The 22,310-nt window shown below is 40.5% G+C and overlaps 1 protein-coding gene across 2 annotated transcripts in view; it reads right to left on the bottom strand.

Moving 5' to 3' along the window:
* The window catches only part of VEGFC (vascular endothelial growth factor C), a 60,333-nt gene that overhangs the window by 14,051 nt on the left and 23,972 nt on the right, over positions 1–22,310 (bottom strand). For both annotated transcript variants that reach the window (XM_081333182.1, XM_081333183.1), the window contains exons 2-3: positions 8,843–9,059; positions 1,662–1,852 (exon numbers count right to left, since the gene is read on the bottom strand). In XM_081333182.1, the coding sequence (XP_081189308.1) occupies positions 1,662–1,852; positions 8,843–9,059 (408 nt within the window). The remainder of the gene's footprint in view (positions 1–1,661; positions 1,853–8,842; positions 9,060–22,310) is intronic.

Here is a 22,310-nt window from a genome sequence, read left to right as displayed (position 1 = left end):
ATCACCCATCAAAAGCCTGATTAAATAATGCAGCCTTCATGAGAAAGCAGCAACTAGTATGTAAGACATAACTTCAGAAACAGGGTATTTTAAGACATAGATTAGCTTAAAGTTGCCCCCCCCCAATTATTAAATCTTTAAGTGATGTGTGGCATATGAGGTATTACCATTAAAAATTGTAGGAAGACTGCATGTAAATCATTCCAATGTTACAAAAAGAAGTCAAGGTCAAAATCAAGCAGATAAATAAATGTAACTAGTTATATACTACTGATTGAGGTGTGTTGTTTCATTTGATACTATTTTATTTATTTCTTTGATATGTGCTAAAATATGGGCAACATTTTAAAAACTGAAGATACTTTTTCTTGATATAATACACTATATTAAAGCTACCTGCCTTGCCTAGATTTTTCTCCAAATCATGTTATAGTTTGCCAATAAATAAATGCTCTGATATTTAATTCATAGTATGATCTCAAATTTCTAACTATAAATGTTTCTTTGGAATGGGGTACTTTATATATGCTTTCCTTATAATGTGTACCACAATGAAAATATTCTCCATCATCTGTTATTGCATCCACATGAACTAGTAATTCTGAGGTTTCTAGTATCACAAAAGTCTATTAGAAAACGGGAAAAGCTTTCTGAAAGAGATGCTATGATTCTCTCTGCTATCACTGTCTGCTCAGAAAGAATGGAATTCCAGGAGCAACAGAATGGTTTGTCCTGATAGAAAGAATACTGAATTTGTTTTTGTGCATGACTCAATTATTTGTGCCAAAAGAAAGCAAATTGCAACAAAAGAAAAATTTTCTACCTGCTTTAAGATTGAGCAGCAGCCTACCTGAGGGACTATAAGTAGAGAAGAAATCTTGTGCAACTCAAATCATACGTAAACAGAAGAGAATATTTCTACATGTCTGCTTCTATGTGGTTTCCACATAGAAGCCACTGAAAAATACTAAATAAATCAAAATATAAAGAAACAATTGAATTAGATGTACAGGAAAGCAAGCATGAAGGTCATTATTGACATATGCCTTGGCATCTCAAATACTGGCTGCAGACAATATTATATCCCAGGTAAATTAACAGGTGGAGCTGTAAATTGTTTCCATAACTGAGGCAGCAACAGAATGAAATTGTTCCATGTAATTCACTATATTAGGGTTATAATAAAGGGAAAAGCTATTTCTATTCATGTAAACATTATTCATAATTTATATTTTTGGAGTGCACTCTTTCTTAGAGAGTCCTTACATCTTCGTAAAGGCAAAAGAACATTATTCCTCTTATCACTAATGGCATATTATTGTTTGTGTGTTGTTTTTAAAAAGATGTTAAATCAATCCTAGGATTAAAATAGCAGAAACGATCAGTCACTGATTACTGATAAGGCCTAGTTTCACAAAATGAGTTCATAAGCTCCATGAGACTCTAGGGCCACAGGATGTCCATTCTATCCTTTCATATGCTATATTTAATCATTATATTTTCCTATTTCCACCATTTATGCAACTGATTATTGCCTATTGTGCTATTAACACAAGCCATTTTGTGTTCTAGAAAAACTTTATTACTATTTTATTATAAAATATTGCATTTACTTTAAATGTAAGTAGAGATCTAAATATTATGCAGTCAAAACAACTTACCGTTTTGCTGACGTAACTTGCACTGATATTCATGCACTGTAGCCCTTCACTATTGCAGCAACCTCCACATCTGTAGATGGACACACATGGAGGTTTAAAGAAGATGTTTGTTGTTGCTCCAGATTCTTTTCCCACATCTACACATACCTCACGTGGCATGCATTGAGTTTTTCTCCACTCATTATCAATACCTGCCAAGTTAGAAGCTTACAGTTTATAAGATAGTTCTTTTTAATAATTTAAATCAGACTCATAACCAATCTTTGATTATAAAATAATTCATGGTGAAATCCACATTTAGTCCTATTTAGGCAATCATGTTTCAGAGAATGGAACAAGTTAAGCAAGACACTAGTGACAGTATCTGCAGGATTCAGTCTGTTTCATCTAATTATTTATAGACATAGAGTTAAAATGCTTATAACAATTCCTAAAATTATTTTACCCAAAGAATATTTTGCCCTTCTTATGGGAGATTTGCATCAGTGAATGGTTTGTTCACATATAAAGGTAGAGAAGAAAGGGACAAATAAAGCTCACAAGAAGGCAGGGAGGAAAGGGACAACTACAGAACATACCTGGACAGGATAAGAAACAACCTTGTATTTAAGCCCCACTCAACACTGAAAATTTTAAAATTTGACATTTTAAATAAACTGCTAGAATTTTAAATTTTCAAACTACATATTTTCCCCTAAGTTTTTAAATGATCTGTTAGATTATCAATTTCTAAACAGGACATTTTTCTCTTTTAAAAATCTGTGGTAAAACCTTCTACATTCTCATTTTCATTTCTTCTCATTTTCATTTTTTTAATCCACTAATGGAAAAAAGAAACTGTTGCTATTGTGATCAGCAAAACATGTTCTGTATATAGGCTTATGCCTATAGAACAGGGTTTCTCAACCTTTTCACTGATTGTACCACTTTTAGAATATGGCAATATTCAAGTACCACCAGTTGCCTAGCAAGGTGTCAAAAACTTGATGACCAAAGGAAAAAAAAACCAGAAAAATGTGATGAAGTACAGGTAGTCCTAACCTTTAATATCATCTCTTCTCTCACCCCCTTCAATATCATCTCTTTCCTCCCCTTCAGCAGGACCCAGGCAATGCTTTGTGCAGCTCCAGCTGAATCTCTGCCTGAAGACTCCGTGAGGCCAGCTGCCACCCCAATCAGCTGGAGCTGCACGGTCTCCTCAGGACCCTCTATTTTTATGCCCTGGGAGCAGCTTGCCTTTCAAACCTCCGATATCTGATGGAACGGGAAACCCACTACAAAGGGGCATCTCGCAGAGTCGCCAAGTGATGCCTGCGCTCCACCACTGCAGAAAAAGAAACGCCGCATTTCACGCCAGTGCAGGCAGCCCGGGTCCTGCGAGAGGCCAAGCGGGAATGAAGCAGCTCTCGGGTCTGCGCTGTAGAAAAGCTACAAGCACCGGTGTCGCCTGGCCTCCTGCCCAGGTCATTTGCTTGCGGAAAACAGGCGGCGGCGGCATGGTCAGAGGAAGGGGGCCCGAGAAAGGCGCAGAAGGTTGAGGGGAGGGCGGCAACAATGGCTGTTTCAACATGGCGCTGGCAACGGCAGCGGCAGAGAGAAAAAGGGCAGGACACCTCTACTTCTCCTCAGCACGTGTTCAAGGCCATTGAGGAAAAGGCAGGAAAAAAAGCAAAGCAGTGGAGAGGAAGGTGACTGAGACACTTGCCCCGTGCATGCTTCCCAGAGTTTGCCTTTACACTGCCTCTAAAGCGGTGAGTTAAAAAAACCCTGAAAAGATGGGGGGGGGGGGGAGAAAGGCAATCAGTCAGCCAAGAGCCCGGCTGTTTCAGACTTTAAGCCCACGATACAGGCAACACTGTGCGCTTTTGCTGGCCCAGAAGGGGAAACTGACTGGCGGGCAGGTGGGCAGGCCGGCTGTTGCAGAAATGGAGAGGGGTTAAATGCTGTGAAACAGTGGGGGGAGGGAGTCAGGCAGGCTCATTTCTCCCTTCACACCTGTGTTCTGTTGGCTTCACCTGGTGCTCGTCAGCAAAACAAACTATAAAATGTGGGCCTCGGTTCCCACCTGCTGCTGTGGGACGAGTTCTCTGGGAGGGTGTGCACCATGTGGCCACTTTGCTTTTCCCTCCATAAAGTCGGGTGCCTCGGGAGGAGGAGAGGGGGAAAAGTCTCGAGACCCGGGAGGCAACCTGAGGGCCATGAAGGGTATCGCAAGCTCGAGGGGAGGGAGAGGAAAAGAAGATGGAAGAGAGCAAGGCCACAACAGAGAGACAGAAGGGGGAAAAGAAGGAGGGGGCGGTTGTGATGTGGACACTCAGGACCACGACTCAAGCGGTCTCAAACCCCTTCCCACCAAGGGAGTGGACGGCTCTGTTCCCTATCAAGCTCAGGCTTGCTTGTGAAGTAAGAAGGGGGGCAAGGGTGACATGGATCCTGCTGGCCTGTGTGCACGAGAAGAAATGAATCCAGTTGCTGCACAATGAGTCCCTGGGGAGGGCGGGACCTCATTATGTGCCTGCACTCTTTGTGCACCCTCCTGCAGGACACATTTAGTAGGGTTCATGCCAGCCGCTGCCAAGCAGCATGTTTTCCGCAAGCAAGTGGGTTGGGCAGGAGCATGGGATCAGCGTTTCTGAGCACACCTCAGCTATAGCTGCACACACCGATCATGCGCTCCTGCCCAGTTCATTTGCTTGTGGAAAGCAAGCAGAAAGCAAGCAAGTAAGCTGGGCAGAAATGCGGGATTGGCATTTCTGAGCGTGGCTCAGCTGTAGCTGCACACGCCAATCATGCGCTCCTGCCCAGCTCACTTGCTTGTGCAAAGCAAGCAAGCTGGACAGGAGCGTGGGATCGGTGTGTGCAGCTACAGCTAAGCTGTACTCAGAAATGCTGATCCCACGCTCCTGCCCAGCTTACTTGCTTGCGGAAAACATGCTGCTTGCTAAGTGAAGCCTCAGGATCAGTGGGCTACAGCTGATACAGCCGTAGCCCGGTGCTGATCTTGGGGCTTCATTTTGCAAGCAACATGTTTTCCGCAAGTGAGCTGGGCAGGAGCCCTTTGCTTGCTAGCCCTTCCCCCCAAAACACGCTGCTTGCTCATTCACCCTTCCTTGCTCGCTGTTCCTCCGAACAGGCCGGTCTGCCCCTTTTATACCTTTTCTTCTCTCTGCCCTCCTCTTTTTCTCTTCCGGGTGCACCGGAAATTCCAATTAGTATGTTGTGACGTGGCAGATCCTGGGGATTCAGACAAGCTCTGCAGCTCCAACTGATCTCGTCCAGGTCTGTGCAGCTCTGTTTTAACTGTTTCCCTCCCCCACTCCAATTAGCTAGGGCTCAGATACCACCAGCCAGGTGCTGAAAAACCCTGCTACAGAAGATCCAAACTATAAATGTACCAAATGTAAATTAATTGTGTTATTAGAAGACAAAGTAAAAGGTTTAGAGCAGGGGTTTCAAACTGCCAGCCCGCGGGCTGGATGCGTCATGCTGAAACCGTGCCCACTGCATTGCCGGCAATGGGAAAAAAGAGTCACGATGCATCGTGACACATCATGTGACATTGCAAGTTTGACACCCCTGGTTTAGAGGAAACTCTAACCACTTTGAAACCCAGCCTACAAAATGAGAAACCCCAAATCTTGCAAGAAGAATGTGCCCAAATTGAAAATAATAATGATCAAACTACTTCTAAAAGAATTGATCCCTTAGAAGAAAAAGAGAGATGGAAACATGTCACTCATAGAAAAAAAACACAAACCTAGAAAAAAAACCCTATCTAATTCAACCCACTCTGATGCAGCCCCACTGGGGCTAAGCAATCGATTTCATAGACTGTTCCTGGAAGAAGTCATGGAGACACCTAGAAAAGTAGCATCATCAAATGTCCCTAAAATAGTAGCATTAAGTGCTTCTGTGATAGAAAAATACCCCAAAACTCCCTAGGAAAAAAAAGGTGTTGATGATAGGAGATTCAATTCTCAAGGGAACAGAATCAGCTATCTGTAAACTATACAGTCAATCCAGAGATGTATGTTGTCTCCCTGGAGGAAAAATCAAAGATGTGGGTGAGAACCTAACAAAATTAATAAATCCAACAGATTACTACCCATTTCTATTACTACATGTAGGGATGAATGACACGAAAATGGACCTGAAAATAATATTGAGTGATTACAAGCAGCTAGGCAAGAAGGTCAAGGAGTTAGGTGCACAAATAGTTTTTTCATCAAAAGGTCAACATCCAGCAAGAAAATGGAAAGAGGGGCACATAACTAAGACAGAATATCAGCAGATAGCCAGAATCTGCAAAGACGAAGTCAGGAAAGCAAAAACTCAGAATGAACAAAGACTTGCAACAAAAGTCAAAGATAATAAAAAAAAAGTTTCTTTCAACATACAAATAACAAGAAAAAATCAAGGAAACAATCGGTCCACTAAAGAGAGAAGACAGCAAGGAAGTAACAGGCAGTAGAAGGAAAGCAAAGCTGCTTAACTCATTCTTTGCATCCGTATTCACGCAAAAAGAAATTATAGCACAACCTACCAAAAACATATCTGAAAAAGACAGACTAGAAATAAGTTAAAATAAAAAAAATGGTAAGAGAACACCTGTCTGATCTTGATGAACATAAAGATGAGCTGGCAGATGTCATCTCAGAATCACTGTACCATATCTTTCAAAAATCTTGGAGCACTGGGGGAACTACAGAGGATTGGAAAAGATGTGGTTCCCATCTTCAAAAAAGGAAAAAAAAAACAGACCCAAGAAACTACAGACCAATCAGCCGAATATCAATACCTGGGAAGATACTGGAAAAGATGATAAAAAAGCAGATTTGTGAACATCTAAAAACAAATAAAGTTATAACTAGAAGTCAGCATGGGCTTGTTAAAAACAGATCATGCCACACCAATCTTATTTCATTCTTTGACCAAGTAACTAAATTAGTAGACCAGCAAAATACTGCAGATGTAGTATACTTAGACTTCAGTAAGGCATTCAACAAAGTACAGTAGACCACAACCTACTTCTTGGAAAGCTAGAAAAAAGTGGAATAGACAGCATCACCATCAGATGGATTTGTGACTGGCTGACAAACTGTACTCAACCAATAGTCCTTAATGGTACTATGTCTACATGGAGGGAAGTAAACAATGGGGTACCACAAAATTCTGTCTCAGGCCCAGTACTCTTCAATATCTTCATAAACAACTCAGATGAGGGAATATAAGGGGAAGTTATCAAATTTGCAGATGATACTAAGTTGGCAGGAATAGCCAACACCCTAGATGGATCTTGACAGACTTATACAGTGGGCCCTATCTAACAAAATCTAAGAGCCTTGGTGGAGCAGTGGGCTAATGCCTCCTGAAGTAACACCAGCTGCCTGCAATTTGTGCAGGTTCGCATCCCACCAGGCTCAAGGTTGAGTCAGCCTTCCATCCTTCTGAGGTAGGTAAAATGAGGACCCAGATTGTTGGGGGCAACTAAGCTGACTTTGTAATAATGCCGCTTGGGGTGTGTGTGAAAGCCCTAATAAGCAGGCATATACATAGAATGAAGGCTACTGCTAAGCTTGTAAGCTGCCCTGAGTCTTCGGAGAAGGGCAGGATATAAATGGAATAAAAATAAAAATAAATGAAATGAAATGAAATTTAATGTAGAGAAAAGTAAAAGTACACATATAGATTGGGTGAAACCAGGGTTAATAGCAGGAACTGTGAGAGGGATCTTGGAGTATTAATGGACAATCAATTAAATATGAGCCATTAACAGAGCATTAACAGAGGGATTCAATCAAGACCATGTGAGGTACCAATACCACTCTATAAAGCCTTAGTAAGACCACACCTAGAATACTGCAACCAGTTTTGGTCTCCACACTATAAAAAAGATGTTGAGACTCTAGAAAAAGTCCAGAGAAGAGCAACCAAGATGATTAGGGGACTGTAGGCTACAACATATAAAGAACAGTTAGGGAAACTGGGCATGGCTAGTCTAGCGAAGAGAAGGACCGGGGGGACATAATAGTAGTGTTCCAATATCTGAGGAGCTGTAACAGAGAGGAGGGGGACAACCTATTTTCCAAAGCACCTGAACTGATCAAGGAGAGATTCAACCTAGAAATAAGGAGGAATTTTCTGTCAGTGAGAACAATCAACCAATGGAACAGTTTGCCTTCAGATGTTGTGGGAGCTTCATCACTAGAAGCTTTCAAGAAGAGACTGGACTGTCATCTGTCAGAAATGGTTTTCAGCTATCTTTTGTGTTACAACTAATCTGTAGATTTGTAATGGACAGCAATCTTAGATACATTTAATGTACTGGATGGGAGGGAGGGAGGGTTGGATTTGATATTGACTGTATGACTATATCTCCTTGGCCTGAGCTCTAGAAAGTTTCTAAATAGTGTTCTAAAACCTCATGTAAATGTACTTTGCAGACTAAAAAAAGAAAAAAAGAAAAAAAGACTAACCCAAATCAATCAAGTTAACAAAAACATCACCAGAATGAAAGTACTTAAAGTCATGCTTATTTTCAGATATTTCAGATATTCCCAGATAAACATTTCTTGTTTGTTATTTTTTGGAAGCCTAAAACTAGTCTAAATCAAGGGTATCCAGTTCCCATAAACTTGGTATGCAATTCCTAAATCCTCATTTTTTGATAGCTTCATTAGAAACTGGAGCTGTTAAATCTCTTAGATAAAAAAGATTATTAAACTTATTAAAGGAGAAATTGCTTGTTGTCACCAGTCTAAATTCTTCTCAATTCTCATAACTATACAATCTGTCAATTGTATGCAAAAGGAACTGGCATACTTGTCTTTTTAGTTCCTAACTTCATTTCTCCATTTCTCTTAGCTTAGATGCTCCCTACACATCTTTCTTGTACTTACCTACTTTGATTATTCTTATCTTATAGTCCACTGATAGTCCAATAGACAGTGGACATTCATAACACACATATTTATATTTTATATTTTAACATATTTTATAGTAAACTATGTTAAAAACTATTAATATTTAAGTCATTAAGGCAGATGTGTTGTTCTAAGCATGTTAAATCATATATTAATATATAATACTTTCTTAGTGCTTCGAATTTAAAACTTATTTGAAAGAACACATACATTCTTATATACAGATTTAAACAACTTAGTAGACTATACATTACTTACTTTTTAAGATCTCTGTATTATAATGTGCTGCAGCAAATTTTATTGGATTTGAATCCCCTGTTCTTCCATCAAAGTTGGATTGCTCCCTGTGTGGCCAACCCCCTTTCCTCAGCTGGCATTTGAACATTTTCCAATATTCTGGATAAAGCACAGTCATGAGTTCATCCACACTTGATACTGACCGCAACTGCTCTTCCAACTCTTTATTTGCATAATTCTGGTTAAAGAAAATAAGATTAAAAAAACCTCCAACTTAATGACTTGTCTTTTTAGGGTAATACTGATACATATTAATCAAATTAATGGCTAAATTTACATAAAATAAAATCATTTCTTTAAGGTTTCATATTCAATGAAGAAGAAAAACATTTATATTATTACTGATATAAGTTAACTGCCCTTTAAGATATGAACATAGAACACAAGTTAATTTTAGAAAAAAGTAATAGTTTCTTTCTTGTATATCTCTGGCTGCAATAGTCTTTCATTTTGAAATAAAATTATAGAGTTTTGCTCTGACGTTGAAAATTTCTTTGTGTTATTTACTGTGTATGAAATTCCAAACTATGTTATTCCAGTGGAAGGAATAACACTTACTGTAATAAAATGCATATAGTTTTATGCTACCATGTTTCCCTGAAAATAAGACCCGGTCTTTTTTTTGCCTCCAAAAAAGGCACCAGGTCTTATTTTGGGGGGGTGCCTTTTCCACAGTGTCACCTTACGGCAGAGGCACCAATAGCCCTGCCCAGCCAGCTAACTTCTTCTGTGGCCAAACGAAATGCCATTGCAGCTGAGAAAGGAGCTCTGGCCTGCATTTTGCTGTTACAGGCCTTTCTGCAGCCGCTTCTGTAGCTCGGCAGAAAGGCCTCAGATGGCGAAATGCAGGCTGGAGCTCCATTCTTAGCTGCAGAGGCATTTCCTTCAGCTGCAGAATAAGTGACCGGCTGGGCGAGGCAGTTGTCGATTCGTGGGAGGCCTGGCTGCAATTTTAAGTGGGTGCGGGGCATGTGGAGCAACTCCACTGCCCCCCTGGCTTGATTTTTATGTGTGTGCCTCGCCCCAAAACTGGAGCTTATTTGGGGGGTAGGTCTTACTTTCAGGGAAACACGGTATTTAGGTTTTCTTTAACTGCTAACAATGCTTAGACTTGTGTTGCTCCTACTTCTATATATAGACCTTGACTTACAATTGAGCCCAAAATTTCTGTTGGTAAATGAGACATTTTTAAGTGAATTTTGTCCCATTTTGCGATTTTCCTTGCCACAATCATTAAACGAATCACTCGAGTTATTAAGTTGGTAACATTAAGTGAATTTGGCTTCCTCATTGACTTTGTCAGAAGGTTGCAAAAGGTAATCACATGACCTGGAACAATGTAACTGTCATAAATATGAGTCAGTTGCCAAGTATCTTAATTTTGATCACATGACCATAGGAATGCTGCAATGGTTAGAAATGTGAAATATGATCATAAGTCACTTTTTTCAGTACTGTTGTAACTTTGGTCACTAAACAAACTGTTGTAAATCGAGAATTTCTCTCTCTCTCTCTCTCACACACACATTATGCATAATATAAAATATGTTACTTACACATGCTCAGGAGTCCTGTTGACTCCTGAGAATGTATAAGTAACATATTACTTGTGATTTTTTTTTATCAATATAGAAGGAAGATTGTATAGGTGCAAAATATATTTGAAGATGAAAAATACCTTTACTGATATATGCTACTTAGGTTGAAATCATTAATATTTTTATTTCACACTATTTGGAAGCAGAGGAATAAAAAGGAAATTAATTATTTCAATGCCTCTTCTAGATTAAGTAAAGGAACTAACTGAAACTGCCCACTCTGAAATAACAGTGCTGAAATAACAGCTTCCTGCTAAGACTAGATAGTAGTGCATATATGCAGACAGATACAACAGTTCTCAAGGATATCACGAACTTATTTGCTCTAGCAAGACAAAGTCTGCACACCACCCTCTTGAATTCTATTGAACCTTATCTAGTCTCACCCAGGTGCAAACGGTCAGTCTGAGACGATTCCTGTATTACAGGCTTGAGTAATAAGATTGCTAATTGTACTTTTCATGTATGGATCTGATTGTTCATGCTTCACAGCATGAGACATAATAGATATAATTATATTTTGAAAGCAAGAATGCTGGCTGGAACTAAATTGAACAGTAGCAAAATGTACCACAACTTTAATTATACAATAGTTATCATAATATTCCATGTACTTAAAAATGTGTATTTTCATTTATTTTAACACCATTACATTTAGATTTTATTAGATTCATAGATTTATATACCGCCCTTTCCCGAAGGACTCAGCATTCCAATTGCTTTGCTAGTAAATCAAATAAAGCAAAAAAACCACTTTATTTCAGTGTGATCTTTTTAGAAAATAAAATGTTGAGGGCAGAAACATAGTTTCATTAAATAGAAAGTACAGGCTACTTTTTAACATTTGGAAGTAATTGAAGGTATAAATATGAAATCAGATGCTGATGTCAAGTACAGACAAGTATTCAAAGTGTCAACAGAAATAAAAAAGAAACAAATCATAAAACAAGTTAATCAATAAAAGAAGACAGCTACATAAGTTTACAACACTGTAACATTTTGGTCAAAACAATCTGTAATGTTCAGAATGGTTATTTATTTTGTACAATTATGTATCTGAAGTGTTATTATCTGCAGATGTAAACAATGATGGCAAGCAGATTAAGGCAAATGTGGATTAGAAAACTGAATTTATGTGACTTATACAAACTAGGTAGTAGCAGGCAGAAAGCCAAGTGTCTTGATAACAGCAATTCATTCTTCTACATCTTGCATAACATGGATTTCTGAACAACTGAGTTGACATTTTTGCCTTGATCTCATATGTTGTAAAATCTTTTGGTCCAAAAAGTTACTAAATGGAAGAGGAATCCCACACACAAATAAAACTAAATATAGCTAAAGAGAGTGAGAGGTGGAGACTGTGCAAAATAATTATTTTATTTTTCTATGAACATTTCAAAGATAGCAAGATTTATTTGTTAAAATTTTAAAGAGCAGCAATGTGGAATTGAGCTTTCAAGTTGGGATTCATAGATAGTTGCCAATAACATAAATACAATAAACATTACAACAAACAGAGGCAAGGATTTAATCTTTTGTCTTTGTTTCAAAGACAGCCTTTCAGTGTGCAAAATTATTTCCCAACAGTCACTTCTCTAATTACAGGAACAGATTCAAGTATACTGGTTGCAGTATCTATTGTAATCCTAACCTTCTAACCATCTGTCTGTCCATCCATCCATCCATCTTTATCTTAAATAACAGCTAATTTAACCAAACAAAAAAGGCTATTTCCTTGATTGCCTGATCATACATTTCAGAATAATAATTTAGAACTCTCTGATAAAATGTCTTATTAACAAATTTATATCTACACTTGTACTGAGCAGTTGATTTTTCTCACAAGAAATCAGTACTTACTAGCCACTATTTTTATGGCACTTTCTGCAAAGCTGACAGTCAAACATCTACTTGAATAGATTTCTCCATGATAGAAATTGTTGTAGCAAGACTAATATATCCTTATGAAGCAATTTAACAGCCTAAATTACAAAGATGGAGTTTTGAAAAAGTTACATACCATAATATTAGTAAAGGAATAAATTTATATTCCAAATCAAACACACTTTTTTTACTTTCTACTTTTCTTCAAGAATGGACATGCCTGAGATCCTTAGTGTTCTGATCAATATACTGAATGACACTTCCCTTCCTACTTGAGTCAGAAACTAAATTATTGGAAAAATTATATTTACTGTTTATTTAGAAAGCAAACTATGTTGTTGAAGCTATTGTTTGTTCTTTCAATGTGACATTTTTCCAGAGATATGGGTGTTTGGTGATCCTGGCCAATATATATTTTTTCTATCACCTTTGCAATTGTAGTAGAACTCCCCAAATATAATTCAAAATGTGCTACAAATTGCATAGCAGAAATTGAGTTGGGCCTGGAGCAGGTATTAAATATGGCTCATGTCCAAAGTCTAAAGTGCTTTTTGTTTTCTTTACACATTTTAGAATTAAAATGTGACACAAGAACAAATGGAGATAAAGAATCCCTTGAGTCAAGCTCAATTCCTGGGGCTTTAAGAACCTGCACCCACTGCTTCCAAGATTTTTTTTAACTCTAGAGATTCTTTAATTTGCCCACATTTTAGCTACTGTATTGTTATTCATCTCTAAAAAAATGCTAGCCAAATACAAAGCAAATCCTGTTATTAGCTTTTATAAACTGTTATTAATTGTAATTAGCCCAGATAAGAATAACATACATCAGTCCAGATATGTGTGATATGTATAACAGGAAAGCCATAGTTATGACTGAAATGCAAAATGGCCATTACTCAACCTATACGGCTACTCTACATCTACAAACTGCTGCACAGCTAATCATGTTCCATGCTCCTACAAAACTACTAGAAATATTGGCTGGGGCGGGGGGGAGGGGAGAGGGTTGATAGAGAAAAATCAAATTCTTGGATTTTACAACTTTTGTCAATGCTGCTAACATCGAATGTTATTGCTTGACAAGAAATGAAGAAGTAGCCATTTCATATGTTAAACTTGTGTATTGCTTTAAGAGATTGAGTTAAGGTTGGGAGGGGGGAAGAGGAGGATTGTACCTTCAAGGCCATCTGAAATTAAAGAAGATAAGAACTTGGCGGGTTATTCTAACGAAAGGGAAACTGATTCTTTAAATTAATTGGATAATATGATGAATGACAAAATTAGAAAGGTGGAGAATTGTGTTTTAATATATTGTGCAAGGGGCGGAGATTTCAGATTCCAGCTTCCTTCGAGCAAGTGCCGGTGTATTAGGCTAAATAAAGGACTTTTAAGGTAAACAATGCCTCAGAGTCACTTGAAAAGCCCATACGTCGGAAACTTGACATCAAGCTGGAATCTTCCTACTTTTTAAACTAATTAGGGAGTCCCGACCTCCTGTCGCTGTCTTCATGTTTGGGACGCAGTCTGGCAAAGAGTTGGGGAAGATCCCATAATGGAGGAAGAAAAATTGCCTGAAGCCAGCTCCCCGGCACCAGCAGCCACCCCAGTGGGGGAAGGGCCAGCAAAGAAGCCGGCAGGGAAAGAGTTTCAGCAATCCTCTCAGCTGGGAGCTAGACCCAAACAGGCAGGAGAATTGGTCTGGTCGTCAGGGTGGATTAAGCCCAGCAGAGACTCCAGGCGCCTCGGAGCAGCCTTGCCATCCCCAAGGGCTTCAAAGGAAGAGGAGGTGGGACAACAACAAAGAGAATCCTGCACATTGTATTTCCCAGACCGGTGGGGAGCAGCCAGGCCAGCTGAGATTGAATACTCAGGTGAGTGAGTATTCTGCAGCCCAAAGCCAATCAATTGACAATTTAGCAGAAAGGTTTGAAGAACTAGAAGTGAGAAGCGCAGAACAGCTCCTGCCAAAAGAGGCCCCCAGCCCCCTTTTCACAGAGCTAATGGCCCTCCAACCCCTGGAGTTTCCTGCTAGGGCCTCCAGTCCCACGGAAGAAGAGGAACTAGGGCCACCTCAGCAGTGGGGAGTGTGGCAGCACCCAAAGAAGGAGGGGCAGCAACCTCTGAGCCTAAATCAGCTGATAGAGGCCTTGCAGCAGATTGGGATGTTGCAGAAGCCATGGAGACTGGTCACCACCCCCAAGTGCCAAGCAACCACTGAGGGGCCCGCAAGTGAGGGAGGCACCATAGCCTTTGAGACTAACACGACTGTTAGTAAGTCAGCAGCAGAAGGTGCCACCATTCCCTGCAGCCCAAATCCAGAGTAGACAACAGCAACCCCCGCCCATCCAACAACCATTGAGGGGCCTACAACAGCAGAAGGTGCCACAACATCCCGCCGACCAACAGCACCCTCCCCTCAGACAACCACAGCAGGGGAGGCAGCAGCAGGGCCCAAACATGCAACCCCTGGGCCTACAACAGCACCAATGGGGTAGACAGCATCTGGGAGTCCAACAGCAGCAGTGGGGGTCCTGGCAGCCAGTGAATCAACAACCAGGAGGGGGCCAACAGCAACTGGGGGCACAAAAGCAGTGGGGGGCCCAGCAACTGTTGATCCAACAATCAAGGAGAGGACAGCAGCAAAGGGGCCCCCAGCAGCCGTTGAACCAACAACTATGGTGGGGCCAGCAGCAATGGGGGCCACAGCAAGCAATGATGAGCCCACCCTTCAGAGCAACCTTTGATGGGGACCCAGAGAAACTGATTTTTTTCCTCAACCAAGTACAGTCTCACTTGAATCTCTGGAGTCACATTTACCCGGACCCGGGTGCAATGGTTGATGTGACTGTATCCAACCTAGAGGGAGAAGCATCTGAATGGTTGAACAATTTATATAATGAGCAGGCCCCTGAATAAGAGGACCCTCTGGGGCTGAGGGAAAGATTTGAGGACCCATCCATTGCCCTCAAAGCGGAAGAACAAATCCATAAGATAAAGCAAGCTGGCCAGCCTGCCCTAGAGTACATGCGGGAGTTTCAAAAGATGGCAGGTCAGATAGAGAGATGGCCTGAGCAATCAATGATTCATCTTTTCAGAGAAGGGTTAGATGACCACCTTTCTCAGGCATGTATCTACCGAGCTGTGCCTGACCAGCTGCATGAATGGTACCAGGCAGCGGTGAAATTAGATGTCTAGCTCGCCCATTATAAAAAGCCTCTCCCACCTGAAGCTGCGCCAAAACCAGGATCCAGATGGCTACCACTCCCCCGAAAACCCCCAATGACTGCTACTGCCGAAAGACCTAGACCACCTACAGGTCCACCAATCAAGTGCTTTCGATGTGGACAGCAGGGACATTGAGCAGCGAACTGCCCAGTTCCTTACACGCAACAGCACAGTAGACCAGATCCAACAACGAGAAAGAAACCCGCACAACAGCCACAGAGAGAAAACTCCAAGTGGGCCACCTAGGAGCCCATTACCCAGGTTATGTCCTCCACCCAGGAGGACACTGGCCCACCGACCGGACCCACCCCCACTTTACCCGGTTTTGACAGCGACGATGAAGGGGAGAACGACCCGATGGTGAGCCGACGCATCCTACCTTTTTTATTGCCTGCTAAACTCATAATCCCTAAGTCAGGAGCACAAGTAGACCTGAAAGTGCCAGTCAATACTAACTGCTCCCAATGCATCATTAGCTTGTCATGCACCTTGAGACTGGCCACACGGGCTAAGCTGCTATCCAAACTTATGACGTTTGAGCAAGCCGATGGCTCCCTAATGGGAGGGACTTTAGTCACGCAATTAACGGAGCCCTTATGCGTAGAAATAGGTGAGCACTGGGAGTTTATTCGCTTCCTGGTAGCTCCAAAGATGTCTGAAACTGTGATCGAAGGACTAGCATGGCTAGACAAATGGAAGCCATTGATCTGGTGGGAAAGGGGAATGAGAACTGTGAGAATACCCATAGGGCCCGATCCCATTTATTCAACAGATGTTACGGGAGAATTTAGCCCACCCAATGAGCGAGCGCACATGGCTGCCTTATGGCCACCTGGTGAGCCGCTCATCCCCAGTGAGTACCAGGACCTAGCTGAGGCGTTTAGTGAGAAAGAATGCGACACCTTGCCTACTCACCGTCACAATGATTGTTCCATTGAACTGTTACCAGGGACCAAACTCCCCCACCAAGAATGTATGCTATGTTCCCCCTTGAAATGGAGGAGATGCAGCGATATGTAGATGCAAACCTATTGAGGGGGTTCATCGAGCAGGCCAAGTCAACCATGGGTGCCCCTGTGTTGTTCAGAGAGAAAAAGGATGGGTCTCTTTGTCTCTGCGTGGACTATAAAGGCCTGAATGCTGTGAGTGTGGAAAATAGATACCGTCTCCCCCTCCTGAAAGACTTGCTAAACCACCTGGCGAAGGGGAGCGTCTTCACCAAGTTGGACCTGAGATAAGCTTATTACCAGGTGAGAATAAAGGAGGGGGATGAGTGGAAGAGAGCCTTCAACTGCCCCTTGGGGAGCTACCAGTTCAAAGTCATGCCATTTGGACTGCAGGGGGCCCCAGCCATATTTATGCAGTTGATTAATGAGGTCCTACATGATCACCTATACAAAGGGGTCCTAGTATACTTTGATGACATCCTGATATACAGCACAAATATGACCAACCACATAAAACTGGTTAGAGAAGTGTTAAAGAAACTATTGAATGCCAAACTTTATGTCAAATTGTTGAAATGTGAATTTCACCAAACCCGATTAGATTATCTTGGCTATAGAATTTCCAATGAGGGTATCGAAATGGACCCAGCCAAAGTAAAAACCATAATTGAATGGCAGCCCCCAAAGACCCGCAAACAGCTCCAGAGCTTCCTAGGGTTTGCCAACTTCTACCGTCAATTTATTCCCTCTTTTGCCGAGATTGCTCTACCTGTTACAGAACTACTCAAAACGGACAAGGGAGGGGAAAACTGCAACCTGGCCAACCGCTAGCATGGACAATGAGTTATCAGAAAGCTTTTGAAAATTTAAAAAGACTATTTGCGGCTGAACCAGTCCTAAAGCACCCCTGCCCAGGGGAGCCCTTTGTAATTCAGGCAGATGCCAGCGACGTAGCAGTCGGAGCAGTGTTATTGAAAAAGAATAAAAGTGGGGTCCTGCAACCTTGTGCTTACACCTCTAATAAATTTACTGAAAGTGAGAGGACATGGATAATCTGGGAGAAGGAGGCCTTCGCTATTAGGTGGGGGCTATTAAACTGGCGGCACTACTTAGAAGGGAGCAAGGTGCCTTTTGAAGTATGGACAGATCACAAAAATTTAGAGACACTAAAAACTCCCCGCAAATTGTCCCCAAAACAAGTATGATGGTCACAGTACTTCAATAGTTTTAACTTTACTCTAAAGTACATACCAGGAAGAAAAAACTTCCTAGCTGATGCGCTCTCCTGATTGCCACAGTACAAAAGCAAACGTGAAGAAGTTCACGAGGCAATTATCCCCGGTCCACAAACTGCAGCCCAACTCACACCTCACAAGACCCCTAATCCTGATGACCCCAGGGTAAAGAAAATAAAGCGAGAACTCCTCACTGATCAATGGTTTAAAGACAATCAGACATCCCTAACAAGCTCTTTGTCTTAATGCCCTCAAACACAGCCATGATGTCAAACAGGCTGGACATTTTGGATATCTAAGAACTCTATATCTCATTCGCCGGCAATTTTGGTGGCCGGGACTAAAACGAGACATAGAAAACTATGTCAAGAGCTGTACTGTATGTGCCACCATGAAAGGAATCCCAGGAAAGACCCCTGCAACCGGTGGCCGAACCTTCTCAATCATGGGAAGAAATAGCTATGGACTTTATAGTAGACCTACCTGACAGTAGAGGAAATACTGTCATTTGGACTGTGATAGATGTATTTTCAAAACAGACTCACTTTATCACCTGCAAAGGACTTCCATTGGCTCAACGCCTCACTAAGTTGTTCCTAAAACATATCTATCGACTACATGGTGCCCCTAAGCGAATAATTTCGGACAGAGGGGTGCATTTCACAGCGAAATTTTGGAGAAACTTTCTTAAATTAATTGGATCATCTCAAGGCCTATCAACTGATTTTTACCCGGCTACTAATGGAGCCACAGAATCCGCCAACAAAATGGTGGAACAATACCTTAGATGCTACGTCTCTTACCAACAAACAAACTGGACCGACCTCCTCCCTTTTGCAGAGGTGGCTTACAATAATTCAGTACATAGCAGCACCAGCTACACTCCTTTCCGTGTAGCCACAGGGAAAGAATTCAACCCTATACCGGAATACCCTCAGTTACCCTCCGCTTCCCAGACTCTTGATCATTGGGTGAGGGGTTGGGAAGAAGTTTGGAAAAATACAAAGGTGGCCTTAAAAAAGACTTTTGAGACCTACAAAAAGCAAGCTGACAAAAAAGAGCTCCCCAAAGAACATTCCAAGTTGGGGAAATGGTCTATTTGTCGACCAAATACTTACTCCTTAAACTACCTAATAAGAAATTGGGACCAAAATTCTTCAGGCCTTTCTCCATTGTGAAAATCATCAACCCAGTCACAGTAAAATTGAAACTACCCAGACTTTTGGGAAAAATTCACCCGGTGTTCCATTGTAGCCTGCTGAAACCTTTTCAAAACTCCACTTTAAGACCTCCCTCTAAGATAGCACCTGGACCCCTCGTAGTAGCAGGTCAGACCCATTATGAAGTGAAATGTATTCTTGACTCTAGAATCTTTAAGGGAAAATTGTAGTACCTAGTACAATGGAAGGGATACCTATTGTCTGAAGCCATTTGGGTGAAATCTACTGATGTGAAAGCTGACAGATTTATCAAATGGTTTTATGAGAAACACCCCAACAAACCAAAAGCCAGTTCCTAACTTGTGTTTTGTTTACATTACATGATCTGTCCTTTTTGTAAGGGGGGCCGGATGTCAATGCTGCTAACATCGAATGTTATTGCTTGACAAGAGATGAAGAAGTAGCCATTTCATATGTTAAACTTGTGTATTGCTTTAAGAGATTGAGTTAAGGTTGGGAGGGGGGAAGAGGACAATTGTACCTTCAAGACCATTTCTAACTAAAGAAGATAAGACCTTGGCGGTTTTTCTGACAGAAGGGAAACTGATTCTTTAAATTAATTGGAGAACATGATTAATGACAAAATTAGAAAGGTGGAGAATTGTGTTTTAATATATTGTGCAAGGGGCAGAGATTTCAGATTCCAGCTTCCTTCGAGCAAGCATTTGCCAGTGTATTATGTTAAATAAAGGACTTTTTAAGGTAAACAATGCCTCAGAGTCACTTGAAAAGCCCATACGTCGGAAACTTGACAACTTTGTTTAAACTGTTTAAGGTGAGCCTGAAGGGAGACTTATCTGGCCAAACTTGTATTACTCCTCAATCTGCTAAGAAGCAACCAGATGGTAATTATAGTCATTGAGAAAAATGCTGTCTTATACAATTATTAAAATTGCTTTTCATTATCTGAAATTAGGAAATCTTCTTGTTTGTGAGTTGATTTTCAGTTATGTGCTAGACATTCAAGACTAGAATGACAAAGTTTTGATCAACTAATATCGATAAATTAGTAAAACAAGACATATAAGAATTTGGAAGAACTGTTACAGTATTTCATATTAAATGATGGCTGACTGGAAGACTAAGGCACAGAGGAAGCCACAAAGGGAGAAAACTTTATAGCCTTTTGCCACACTCACTCCTCCCCTTTCTGTTGCCTCTTCATAGAATGCCTGCAAATTGTCAGGCCTCCCAGGTAAGGCAGACAGGAAACACAATTAGATGAACTAATTCTATTTTACTGCAAGGGTACATTAACAGAATCTTGCAGGCCCAAAAGTACAAACTTTCCTCCACATACACACTTTTAATTGCCTGCTCCATTAGGGCAAGTTCTTCTGAAGTTTCTCTCTCTGACTGTTAAGACACTGGGGCTCCTTGCTTTCTTATTTGATTATTTGTTTCCTAAGAAGCATCTCTTACTTTCATTCCCAAGTTCATCCATTCATTCCATTACATAAATAGACATGGCAAAAAAGTCCTTGTCTGCAGTTGAAAAATGACAAAAGTAGGAACTTTGTTTTTTGTTTTTAATGTGGAGTTCTAGAATACGTACCTTTAGCTGATCTTGTTACTTATTCTTTGTGAGCAAGAAAGTTACTTTTCATTCCAGCTGTTACCAAGGAAATAGAGTGTTTTCAGTGCTATCCATAAAATATTTTAAAAATAGAAGTATTTCTTGGAAGACATAAACCACCCTGTACAGGTACAAACAGATCATAAGAATTTGGAGCATCTACAAAAAGTGCCCAGTCTGACTCAACACCAGAACATTTGGACTCAATTCCCTTCCACTTATTCTTTTTTCACTCTCCTATATTTTTAGCTCATAGAACAAACTGCCACATGACTTTCATACAAAGCTGAATATAATATTCCCCAGTCTTCCTCACACATTACAATCTTGAAGTTAAACAATTTTATTCCCCAAAGGTACACTATTTACTACAGCCTTTGAGTCAGAACAAGTCCAGAGAAGCCAGTGGTGTGAGACAAGCAGTAGATTTGGTAGTCTGGATTCACTTACAGCTCCTTGAGCCATATGTCAGGGTTTCAACTGATTACCTCTAAATTGATTATTTTCCTTTCGTCATGACTGAAGGGCAGTTATTTCTCTTCCTCTCAGAGAAGTTCTGCATGTTTGCCATGACAATAAAACTGCAGAATATTGGGGAGTGTTCAAAATGTTGCATCTAGTGCTTAGAGCATTGTTGTAGCTGACGATAAGATCAGATGTCAAAGACTATATGTCATCAAATCATGTCTGTCACTTGAACAAAATTATCATTGCTAAATCACATGATTTACTCCAGCCATTTCCCACCTCTTCTGGATCAAGACATGGTTTCTTGGATTTTATTACCAGTATTCCAGATGTTCATGGATACACAAGAATTTGGTGATACCAGATTCCTTTACTAAGATGGTTTATTTTATTCCATGTGAGTGTCTGACACTTGCTCAGCAAAATACAACATTTTCTAGAACCATATTTTTCAATATAGGGACTTAGTAAATTATATCATCTTGGATCCTTGCTCCTAAATTTTTGAAGGTTGTGTTTTGCTTGCTGGACATTCCTATTGATTTGTCATGTTCTCATCATCCGGAATTAAATGGACAGATGGAGAACATTAACACATTACTCAACTAGTATTGCATTGCTATATCATGTATAACAATTGAATTAAGGTATTGCCTCTTGCAATTTTTTTTGTAATTTGCTGCATTCCTCCAATAGCATGTCTCCCATTCAAGCATTGGGACCTGCCTTGAAAGGTCTTGAATTCACTGTTTCTTGACTCTCTAACATTCTCCAAAAGGCTACAAAGCTCCATCTTAAAGACCAATGAGATTTGGCCAAGGCTATATACCTCTATGAAGCAAATATGTCTAGGCAAGATGGCATTAAGACTGCAATGGGGGATTTAATGTGGTTTTCTATCATTTTTTGTCAGCTTCCTGTCTATTCAAAAAGCTTGACTTAACAATATTTTATTCTTTTCCTGTTGATTTATTTGATATAAAGTGTGATAAATTATTATTTATTAAATTTGTCACCCATCTCACCACAAGGCAATAGGTAGAAACTCTGTCAGACATTTAATATTCTATTAATTTACCATACAACACTAAACAGCATTTCTGAACTCCTTGCTACTTCTGTTTCTTTACTGTGCCAGGTTCAAAAGACTGACTTCTGCTTTTAATTCAAGAAAGTAACTAAAATAACAAGATCAGTCTACTAAAACTCTACCACTCATACTGTGCATTCCAGAGTAAAATAAATCTATATGCTACATTTTAATTATCTA

The sequence above is a fragment of the Vipera berus genome (assembly GCF_964194415.1).
Source record: "Vipera berus genome assembly, chromosome: 7".
Lineage (NCBI taxonomy): Eukaryota > Metazoa > Chordata > Lepidosauria > Squamata > Viperidae > Vipera > Vipera berus.
The sequence above is the reverse complement of the archived record's forward strand: the minus strand, read 5'-3'. Positions and strand labels throughout refer to the sequence as shown.